The sequence below is a fragment of the Lichenostomus cassidix genome, chromosome 3 (assembly GCF_008360975.1).
Source record: "Lichenostomus cassidix isolate B80296 chromosome 3, HeHo_3.0, whole genome shotgun sequence".
NCBI lineage: Eukaryota > Metazoa > Chordata > Aves > Passeriformes > Meliphagidae > Lichenostomus > Lichenostomus cassidix.
In genome coordinates this window covers 55,041,197-55,053,332 of record NC_139483.1, presented here as the reverse complement: position 1 = coordinate 55,053,332, position 12,136 = coordinate 55,041,197, and the positions used below count along the sequence as shown (strand labels likewise).

Here is a 12,136-nt window from a genome sequence, read left to right as displayed (position 1 = left end):
GAAAAAAATCATCACAGTCTGAAGGATATGTGTTATGAGCATCTGCAGCTATGCTGCTGCATTCTTTTTCTGCTGGAGGTTCTCCATACTGTGCACAGGAAAGACTTGGGTGCATGTCATGACTGGGAAGTGCAGAAACTCCTGCCTCCTTTGTTGTGCAGTGTGTTAAAAATGAGTATGAGAGCTATGGGAATAAGAGGAATATGAGTTCATGGTTAAGGCCATAAAGCATCTCTTTGGAGAGTTCTATTCCTGTGGTTTTTTTAAACTTAAACGTGGGGCTGTGTCCACACAAACTGATTCTTACAGTATATAAGGAGTTACACATTCCTCGGTCTGGTTTCATACTAGGGGGCTAAACAAGTGGAATTTATGGAAAGAGTGAAACTCCATCAAGAACTTTGGACCAGGAGAAATTATTTTCTGTTGTCTCAGGCTGAGCATCCAAAATTTGTGAATATTTTTGGGTTTGATTCTTGTACATGCAGATTTCTCTTTGAAGACAGGAACAATTGTACATTTCTGAAGACTTAACTAATATTGGTAAAGAAGTCAGATTCTGTGGTGTTGGGATTTTAAAAATGCCAAAAGAAATTAGCAGTGGGGTTTCTACAAATTCTGTATCAAATTAATTAATGCTTACTTTGTACAAGGGGAGAGAGCTTATGAATAACTGTACTGCACTGGTGAAAATTCACTGTGTAGAGCTGAATCCCCTGGAAACAGCAGCAGGAGAGGTATAATCAAAGACCATAACAAGTCATAACAAGTCATAACTCATATGTAAAAAGAAGATAAATTTCTATTCTATCATGGAGTATTTAATCTCTGTTGCTGGTTTCTTCACACAGGTGGTCAGTCTGTTTGAGAAGCTTGCAACGAAATCTACTGTTTTGAGACTTTAAATGCAGTCTCTACTCTTCCCCTCTTCCCCTGCAGCTTGTACTGCCTGTGTTGATATAATGCAAGGATTTTATCTTGAGAAAATTTTCACACATGTCAAGAGGTTTAATGTGAAGCCATTCTCCTCCTGAATTTTCATCCTCCTTTTAAGTCAGGGTCAATGAAGAGGTAAAGCTCTGTAGTTGAGAAAGGAAAGTTCTCAAGGCAATTGAACAAAGGAAAAACATTGTACAAGATTTTAGAATGCTCTCGGTCCAGGTTCAATAATTTTGACTTTTATTTTTGTAAAACAAAATCAAGTTTAAAAGCTTGAATCTATCATAGGCCCTTGACATGGAACATTTTAGCCCAAAGAACTGCAATTACATATAGTTCTAAGAAACTTTAAAGGTGACTTTATCATGAGAAATACCACACAACCTGAAAAATAGGTCAGTTCTACCTATCATTGAAAAAAAATTCTGGAGTTCATATTTATATCCTACACAGATTGAATTTATGCAAGTTTAAATGTTTGACAGTAGTCATTAGTTCTTTGAAATCTATGTGAACCAAAATCACTAAACCTTTCTCTGTGATTTGTTTCCAGATGTACACTCAAAATACTTCACAAAAGTACAATTGCTCTTAATTTTGACTTTATATGCAATATATTTATAATAACACAATAGTAAAACCTAAAATACACATTGGCAGATATAAACCATATGCAGAGACAGGCTAGGAGTAATAGAAAAAAGATAAATTGAATATTTCATGAATTGAGAAGACTCTTTCCACAAGAGTAATGGATTAAATGTCTATCCTCTGTAATGGAATATGTTGAAGTCTTTGCCAAAATGTGGTGCTCATTGTACAGTATTTTGAAGACTTAATTGCTTTTTGGCTTTTACAGTGAGGTAGAATTCTGATGGACACATACCATATTTTTATGTGGAGCTAAATTGGTATATTTGCCCTAGATCAGTATTTCAGCAGATATGAAAAATATTAAATTAATATGTCACTATTTTTTTAAATAAGACTTCTTCTCAGCTTACGTTCTGTGCCATACTGTTAGATTTCAGTAATTCCAGGACAAAAAAAAAAAAAACCAACAAAAAAAACCAAACAAAAAAAAAAGAAATAGCTCCATATTTACTTATATAAATGGTCTGTCATCTAGTGAGATTTTTTCCCCTGGTTCATCAGAAACCTTGTGTACATTATTCACTTCAAACAAAAGGAGTTGCAGTTCTTAGATTATGGTCAAAGGTTTAGTTTTTTACAGGACTGAAACTGCAGAAAGTAGTATTATTTTGTTAGAGACTATAGTTTCAATTGAAGGGAAGTTACAACTACTTCATTACTTTTCTTATAACAAAAGGTGTTTTTCTCTGCCCTTCAGTCAGCCTTTATTCATTTTAGAGTAGTTACTTTCAGCCACCTTCATTGTCATCCGATGCTGCCTTTCATTTCCACTCTTGATAGGCTTAAGAGACTGCTCCACTGGAAGTTGCTTTGAAAGTATTTTGGATTTTCATCTAAATTTGTCTTTCCTGTGTTATGTGTATAATTTGTTTTGTGCTCTATGATCTGTGCTGTCCTGGGGAGCACAAATGCCCTGATGGCTGGTGGATAGATGGAAGGAGCATTATTTTCAGGAATACTTGTGATCAGTTCCAGGAGGGAACACAGAGAAGTTTGATGTCTGTATACAATTGATTCAGAGCCCTGCTTCTTTCTTCTGACAGTGAATTAGTGGAAAGCTAATGATCTTTGGGCTCTCACATGCTTAATTGCCGTGTCTAAGCCACTAATTCTTTTATAAAAAGTTTATCTACCTTTTCTGAATTGGAAATAGAAACCTGATTCCTTAAATAGCTGTGAGAATCAGATCCAGGACTTGGAGTGAGCTGTAGGAATTGTTTACTAGATACTCAGAGGATTGATGATACAAAGAAATGAAAACTTCATTCTCACAGTCATGTCAGATATGTATGAAAACTTTCTTGTTTGTTCAGCTTTTAAGGACTGCTGTTGGCACCAAACCTGGTTAAGAGCCATGGGAGGCAGACAGGCATGAGATATGCCTATTGGAGTATTTACATGTTTTTTTCTTTGCTTTCAGCTTCAGATAAAATGAGTTGTTTTGTCTGGAATGTGTCTCTAATATTTCCCAAATAATGCATAAATAATATCTCCTAAAAAGGTAAAATGCAGAGAAAGTATCTTTTTACTTCACTACTTTTATCAGATTGGTGAAGATATCAGAAGGCAAAGAAGACAAGATGTAAGCCATTATTGTCTAGAAGGGGCAGGGGAGAAGGCTGGGGGAGAGGTATCCTGATTTTATTTTTCACTTCTTTCCACCAATCTTCTTTCCCGACACCCTGGCTTGGGTCAGCAGGGTGGATCCATGGCTGCTCAGGTAGTTATTCAAGTGGCTACTGACCACTTGAAAGACCTGATGTAAAGTTTTACATTTGGCTTTTTTTTTTTTCTTCTCCAGAAATGAGAGTATTTGGGTATATAAGCAAAATAGCACTGGGTTGCTTCTATAGAAGTCGTGAAGCCTCACCCATTCTGAAAGAGCTGGGGTACTTATGTTTCCTTGTGTTTTAATCCCAGTTTCTAAGATTAACATGTTAAGAAATGGTAATCTATTCCTTTACTAATTCAGAAGATTAAAAACCATGTTGTTTTGTGAAAAGTTTCTCATTTCTTTGTGGATCCATTTAGTTTTGTAACTAGTGGGAGATGCAGAGTGCGAAGAAAAATCTTTTTCTTCCCTCTCCTTCGCAGTCCTCCAAGGAAACTCCTGCTATACATTAGTAGAAACCAGTTTTACTATTTTGGTTTAAATTCATTTTTATCTAAGGCCAAATATTCTGCATCATTTTCCTCTGATGTCCTTGCTCAGATGTGATACTCAGAAAGGGGAAAATTTAATTTTATAAAATACTGTACTTAATCACCACATACTTTTATGTCTCTTATCTGTCGCCATCACAATTTTCATGATTTCATGAGACTTTGCTCAAATTTTGGGTTCGTTGACAAAAGCTGTGTTGAGAATTATGCAGGCATTATTTTTATTGCTTTTCTTTATTTGAATATTACTGTTCATCTCTTTATAGGCTACTTGGATAATGTACCCATGCTTTCAATCTTCATTTTAAACAATTTACAACAGCTATGATTCTTGTTTGGTTTTCATGTTTATTTTCAATACAAAAATATATTAAATTTTTTTTTGTGTTCTCTGGCAAGTCTATGAGCCACTCTTTATAACACTACTGTGGTTTTTTTGAACCATGATCTAGTTCTTTCAAAACAAAACACATAGTCTCAAAATCAAAGTAATTCAAGAATAACTTTGAACATATGCTGGTGGTTTCTAGATAGTACTCCACATATAGTCTGATAGTGATGTGCACACTGTATAGCCTTTTTGTTTTTTTCTAAAATGAGCATTGAAATTTGGTGTAGAGGGATATAATGATTTTTATTTATTTTATGGTCAGTCAGTGTGAAATTTATACTTCAACAAATTTTTTAGGGAGCTTAAGGATTTTTACAACCAAAATGCAGCAATTTGCTCAGCTCCTTTTGTGCTCTCATCATCGTAAGGCAACTCTAACTTTCAATCTTATGATGTCTTTGTTATCTACCTCTAGTAAACTCTGTGGCTGTTTTCATCCTGTACCTGTTATGTATATATTTTTACAAGTCTTCAAAAATACCTTTTCTGGTTGTTGCTATTGATTTATGCTATTGATTCTGTCATAAAAGAAATACATCTGTCATTTCTTTAGGCAGTTTTAGCAAGTTGTTGCCTTCTTGCTTTCTCAGGTCTCAGTGGCCTTTGGCACTTCATCTTTTGTTACCTTGAACATCCTCCTGCTGTTCTTAATTCTGTTTCTGATCTCTCCATGAAATAGGACAATGAAATTACCTGTTGCCTTTTGACTGTATTCAGATGGATTTTTTTTTTTTTTTGGGACACACCATAAATACAGAACTTTAGAACTCTTGAGGTAATATCTAAATAAATTCTTTATGCATCACTGTAACACTGCTTTGAACTGTAAGGATTACTTAACTATAAGCTTAAGTGTAACTTGGAAATGTTGCACCTTAGAATTTATTTCCCTAAAATGTGGACTCTTGTTTTTTAGGGAGTAACTGGTGCTTTGACAGTTTTGATGAAAGATGCAATTAAGCCCACACTAATGCAGACATTAGAGGTAAGTATGGCTTATGATGCCTTCCCTTCTCCTACTGTCAAATTCCATATTGTGCTGATCATGCTTCTCTTCAGCAACTCTGCTTGACTTTCAAAGTGCAAGCCAGAATCAGATCCATAAAGGCATTCTAGCAAATGTTCATTTGTTTATGTTAACTATTCAACTCTATCTGCATTTATATCTTTTTGGTGGTTTTCTTCCTCATTGAGATCTAGCTAAAGTCATCATTTTACCTAGAGTTGCAAACAAGCTGCAGTGCATTGTTGAGCTGCTTCTGAGTACATTGGAAGGCAAGTTGGTCCTCTGAGTCACAGATTCATTACTGTTTCCCACCTTGTTCTTATGGGGAAGTTTTGTTTTTATGTGTTTCTTTTATATGGATGTTCCCATGATGATTTCCACAGCCCAGCATTTTGTGTGGAAAGCAGATGCTTTGCTGTGGCCATTCTAATCTGTATTACAGTTTGTGCCATTCATAATCACAGGAGGGTCCTTTTAGCTGTTTATGCATTTTCAAAAGATGCCACCTGTCTTGTCATAGTGCCTTCATGGACTAAATGAAGCTTTGACAGGCGATGAGAGGAGTGCTTTACACCTACCCTAGTGAGCTTTCTTCCAACAGCTTAAAGAATGGAGAATTAGTGCAACCTAGCTTTGTGTCTGGGCAGTCTAGTATTGCCATTTCAATAGGAAGCTGAATGATGAGCAACATTCAAGGGGAGGAGAAAGAAAAATGAGGAAATAATGAAGAAGCTTTGAAAACAAATACACTTGGAGAAAAATCAGTGTATTTTTTTTTGTTTGACCATCAAAATTACATAGTTGGAATATTTCACAACAATTCCCAATACAGTGAAAAGCTGAAGAATGCAGACAGATCACCAGTGCAATTGCCAATTGCTAAAAATGTCTTATTTTCTACAGCATGTCAAAATGGTAACTACCTTTTGTCTTTTGTGTTTGGATGGGGACAATTTCCTAGTCTCAGGGAATATTAGAAAAATAAAATTTAAGTCTATGTTATTTTATTATAGCCATCTTAATTATTTTCCCCTGCAAAGAATACCTGTTCTTTCATGTGGTTGTATGAAGAATGTATGTGTGTGTCAGAATTTAATATAACATTCAACAGCAGAAACTGGAGGTCACATAGGATCAAGAATGTCACAGCCAGAACTGAGTATTAAATCACCACTGGGATAACATTGTGTGTGTTAAGTGCCAGTGACAAGTTAGCTTTGATTCTGACTGTTTAGTCACTCTATTTGCACATCTGTTGGAAAATACTGTGGATTTGTTGCAGTGTTCTAAAAGACAATTATAAATGTCAGAAGAGTTTCTTTTGATCGATAGGCATTTGGTTCTGGGACTTGCATGCATTTATTTTTTTCCCTGCATTTCTTTATATTCATATTTCTACGCAGTAAAATGCCTTTTATGTGGTATTCTTTTCTAGTCTAATCTATGCTATGGCTGAAACATCTGCCAACTTTCATCAAACGCTATTGCTTGTTAGCAGGACCCTGACCACATTACCCAAAGATACATTTTTCCCCCAAATTCTTCTCACAAAGTTATTTTTAAAACAGCAAACTAAAGCAGCTCAGAAGGCTGCTTCATGGTCCGCTCCTCCACTTTGAGTATTAAAGATGAATTTTTGTTACCCTTTGAATACTTGTTGGCTTGTAGGCTAATATGAGTCTCCTATCCAAGAATGGAGATCCCCAGTTTATCCAAACATTTTCCAAGATAGTGCTGTGCTTTGGCTGATGTCCTTTTGGACTGTGTCATTGCTCTCATGTGGAATCACAGAATCAGCTGAGCTGGAAGGGACCTCCAAGGATCACTGAGTCCAACTCCTGGCCCTGCCACAGCACCATCCCCAAGAGTCACACCATGTGCCCAAGAATATTGTCCAAATGCTCCTTGAACTCTATCAGGCTTGGTGCTGTGACCACTTCTCTGGGAAGCCTTTTCCAGTGCCCAACCACCCTCTGGGTGAAAAACCTTTTCTAATACCCAACGTAAACCTCCCCTGACACAATCTGAGGCCATTCCCTCGGGTCCTGTCGCTGAGCACCACAGATCATGTCTGCCCTTCCTCTTCTCCTTGTGAGGAAGCTGTAAATGCAATTAGGTTTCCCCTCAGTCTCCTCCAGGCTGAACAGACCAAGTGACCTCAGCTGCTCCTCAAGCAGCTTCTCCTCAAGGCTTTTCACCATCTTTGTTGCCCTCCTTTGGATGCTCTCTGATGTCTTAATGTCTTTTTTTACACTGTGGCACCCCAAACTGCCCCCAGCACTTGAGGTGAGGCTGCAATGCAGAGCAGAGCAGGACAATCCCCTCCCTTGCCCTGCTGGCGATGCAATGCCTGATGCCCCATGGGATCCTACAGCACATAGGTGGTGGGAAAACAGAATAATATGATTGTAGAGAACACAAATAAAACTCAGAATGCACCATGGATCTGTCTGCAATTAGGGTTGAAACTGTTCACCAAAGCAGTTCTTCCAGATCACTTTGGGGAATGGCAAAAAGACTGCCAGAAGAGGGGGAGCAGGAGATCTGGATGGCTGACAGTTGTTTTGGCATAATTTGTAAGTCACAGTGTCTGTGGGTAGCAGTGACTGGAAGTAGCCATTGCTGAGATAGCTGCACTCCTCTGTGATCTGGCCACAAGCCTGTAGATGGGAATTGTGTTAAGCTGTGGAAGTCTGAGGAGTTGCTTCTAAGGGTCTGTGAAATGGGAGAACAACATGCTTGGTAGATTTGCACCAACTTTATATGGATGTCAGCATGCACTGGAGAAGAGGTTTAGAAGGTCGTAAATCAAACACGACCAAATGTCAGTCCTGTGTGGAGCTGAACTGGCAACTTATGTCAATGCTTTTTTTCATGCCTGAATTGATGTGTGTTTTAATTTGCTGGTTTTTAGAGGGCTTTCTTGGTGGGTTGCTTTCCATCACAGCCCTGCTACTCTGTCACCAGCAATACTGCCTGAAAGTGTTAGTGACTGACAGTGTTCTATATGCAGGAATGACAGCAAAAATCAGAAAATGGGAGACGCAGGGCAATATGTCTACAATAACCGCAGACTTCAGTGGAACTTATATCCAGCACTGTAGAATTGAGATTACTTTGTTTGGAATGTACATAATGATTTCACAGTGTTTATCCATGTTTCTCATGACAGATTTGTTCTCTTGTCAACTGATCCCTTAATGTTTAGCATTTATTTATACCACGCTTAACAGAGCAGCTGCTCTACAGGACAACCCTTTGTAGTTGCAGGCTGGCAGCTCTAGGATGGTTTGTTGTGTTACTTTTGAAGTGCCACTCACAGTAAAGATGAGAGAAGGATGGTAATAAGTATTATAAACATCCTTCTAGCAGCCAGATAACTTCAGATATTTATTGATATTCTGGGTTTATTTTCTTTCACTGAAACTTGGATAATAAAATTTTCTGTACTGAAAACAGTGAGCAGAATGCATCCCTGTGCCACTGTTTGGTTCTCCATATAGTTTATCAAGACTGTAGCAAAAATAAATGGCAAAAAATAAGTGGGACAGATTGACTGGCACAGTCACTACAGCTGGCCTGAGAAGAGAGTGTTGTCCCTGTTCCAGGGTGTGCCTGAGGCTCCCGAGGTCCTGCTGGAGTTCACTCCCTTCACTACCTAGATTTTACTTTTCTGCCAGGACTGCTCTTGTAAAAAAAAACCATTCCAATAGAGCTTCCTTTTCTTCTAGTGGATTTCAGAGCTCCAGGGAAGCATGTATATGCCAGTGATTTAATAGTGTGTTTGGATTTCAAGTTAGTCATGGGAGCCTCTTGACTTCGAGTATTCTGCATTTTGGATCCTGCAGTCCAAATTTCCTTCCTATCCGTGTTGTGTGGATGAACTCTTGGAAGCACAGTTGCACAGGGAATGTAGTGGGAGACCCTTCTGGCACCTCTCTTTGCATGGCTGCTGCAGTATGTGCTGGGCTGCCCAGGTACTGGCTGTGGCTGTTTGTCCGTGCATCACAAGAAATTAAGGATTGGAAGAGTAAAATTAGACTTATTCAGTAATAAAAGACAAATTGGAATAAACCTTATGGATATGAATCTGGTAGCTGAAAGCTTGTGGTCTTACTTGAATGACAGAAGTGTAAATACTGGATTAAAGTAGAAGTAAAGGTTAAACTTAGTTTGGTGGAAATTGTTTGCATTTTATTTTGTATGTTAGAAGCTCTTTGGGATAGGGATAACATATGTTGCAGAGCATTTATTAGATGGATGCACAAATAAGAAGCTTTCATGGCATACATAGTTCACGTTAAATTTTTGCATACCTGTGTAAAATCCCAGTTGATATTGCAGTATGTGTCAATTAGCAGATAGAAAACAAAAAAATCCTAATCCTAGGTAAACACTGTGAACTCACTGTGTTATTATTATAGTGATATACATCAATTCTCTTGTTACAGGGCATGATTTCTCCTTTATTTACTTTTTTGTACCAGGCAGAGTTATCTGAATTGTAGTTTAATTGTGTAATTTCTGGAGAACACCCATGTGTGTGCATGTGGCAGTGGCTAAAAAGTTGCTTGTCTTTCCTCTGAGCAAAGCAATTTAATTGTATGTTATTACTTCCAAAGAAATCAATAAGAAGAGATGCTTTTTGTTGAAATATCATTTTTGTATATAATTTCTATTCATCATTACTAAAATGTCCATATTTTCCCTAAAACACCACTAGTGTTTTAGGGAACGCAGTAGTGAAATAAGAGATTTTCCTCTGTAGGTTGTTGCCTTAACCTACTGGGGTGGCTGGGGGAGCGGAGAGGGAAGAACCAGCTTGCATTATATGGCTAATAGATCCCAAGTTGTGGTTCAGGGACTGTTGGATGTGCCCTGCAGCAGATCCATGGAACACTGTCCTCTTTAACTGGTGTTTCTGGTCAAAACTGGAGGGAGGTTGCCTTGTAGTTTGCCTGAAATTTTGAAGGTTTGCAGCAGTTCCTAGTACAGAATCTGAGAAGGGCATTGATGGAGATAATGTGAAATTGTCTGCTTTCTTTTCTTTCATCAGCTGGGCACTTTAAGAGGCATAAACGCAGCAATGGGCATTTGCTTGCCTAAGTATTTTGTAGTAAAATAGCTGAAATTATATCCTTCTGTCTGATTGTGTATTCTGATTTAGAGAAAAAGTAATAGTTAATGTAATCTCGCCTAACCCTAATCCCTTTCTGTGGATGCTTATTTTCTAATTTCTCCTTTCCTTGGGATGTCTGCCAAAAACATAAGGGAAGCTGAGAACGGCTTCCTACCTTACAAACTTCCTATACCTAGTTAGTTTGCTTACTTCTTGCCTCTCCTTTCCCTGGTTTAGATTGGTTCATGCTAAAGAGTCAACTTTCCCTGTGTATTTGCATGGTCTCTAGTGCAGGAGGATTTGGCTCTGCACCTGGATTCCCAACAGCAGTGAATGTTTTCCATTGTGTCAATATCCCCACTGCACCCCAGCACATCCCGTGCCATCTCCCTCTCCAGCTCCTTAACCCTTGGCTTTGGTCCCTCATAGCTTCTGCTGGCTCCTCTGCCTGCACAGGAGTGGCTGTTGCAGCCAATGGGGAAAACAGGAGCAGACAGGGATGGAACAGGCCCAGAGCTGGGCTTTTACTTGTGTATCTGCAGCAATGCATTTAGTGCTTGTTGTGTCAGAATAGTACACCACAGTATTAGAGCAGTGGAAATATGAAACATTAATTAGTACAAGACTGGGTGGGGAAGTCGTATAAGTTACCTACAGGTTTCTAGGAATGAAGCAGATTCTGACACCTAGTGAATGAGGTCTCAAGCACCTGAGATGTACCTAGGACCCCTAAATTGTGTAACAGCTCTTCCTTGCTGTATGTGCTTTGATTAATATATAATTTCCATTAGTCTGCAGAATTATTGAGGTTTGGGCTGGGATAGAGTTAATTTGCTTCACATCAGCCAGTACAGGGCTGTGTTTTGGATTTGTGCTGGAGACAGTGCTGATAACACAGAAATGTTTTTCTTATTTCTGAGCAGGGCTTGCACAGAGTCAAGGCCTTTTCTGTCTCTCACCCCACCAGCATGCAGGCTGGGGCATACACAAGATGTTGGGAGGGGACACTGTGGGGACTGTTGACCCCAAGTGGCCCAAGGGGTATTCCAGACCATATGGCACCGTGCTGAACATGCAGAGCTGTGGGAAGAAGGAGGAAGGGGGAACATTTGGAGTGATGGCATTTGTCTTCCCAAGCAACCATTACACATGATGGAGCTCTCCTTTCCTGGAGATGGCTGAACACCTGCCTGCCCATGGGAAGCTGGGAATGAATTCCTTGTTCTGCTTTGCTTGTGTGTGTGCAGTGTTTTCTTCACCTATGAATTGTCTTTGTCTCAACCCATGATTTTTCTTAACTTTAGCCCTTCTGATTCGCTGCCCCATCCCACTGATAGAGGAGTGAGAAATCAGCTGTGTGGGGCTTGGTTTCTGGCTGGGGTTAAGCCATGGCATCTATTCACTGAATTACTTACGTATATTTTTCTGTCATCCAGGGAACACCAGTATTTGTTCATGCTGGACCTTTTGCTAACATTGCTCATGGAAATTCTTCTGTTTTGGCGGATAAAATTGCCCTTAAATTAGTTGGAGAGAAAGGATTTGTAGGTAAGTAAATATTCAGTTTATTGTATTATGATCTGTTGGTAAATTGGCAAAAAATTATGCAATTGAATGGAAAAATTAACAATTAAAGGTAAGAATACTACTTTATTATTGGTATTAGCATAAAATAAACTTCAATTGAATGTTTTAAAAGCCAAAAGCACTTCTGCCTTTAGTCTCCAGTTGTCCCGTTACCATGTTTGAGGCTCCACAAGGTGGCTGAACCAGTCAAATGCCTGGATTGCATTGAAAGAGGTGTCCTGTTGTATCTGGCCCCACTTGATAAACCAACAGAAACCATTCCTTCTTCTTGCTGAAT

At 38.7% G+C, this 12,136-nt stretch overlaps 1 protein-coding gene across 1 annotated transcript in view; it reads left to right on the top strand.

Moving 5' to 3' along the window:
* The window catches only part of MTHFD1L (methylenetetrahydrofolate dehydrogenase (NADP+ dependent) 1 like), a 141,538-nt gene that overhangs the window by 46,535 nt on the left and 82,867 nt on the right, over positions 1-12,136 (top strand). Inside the window, exons 19-20 of the mRNA XM_085055848.1 lie at positions 5,064-5,132; positions 11,709-11,820. Of these exons, the coding sequence (XP_084911974.1) occupies positions 5,064-5,132; positions 11,709-11,820 (181 nt within the window). The remainder of the gene's footprint in view (positions 1-5,063; positions 5,133-11,708; positions 11,821-12,136) is intronic.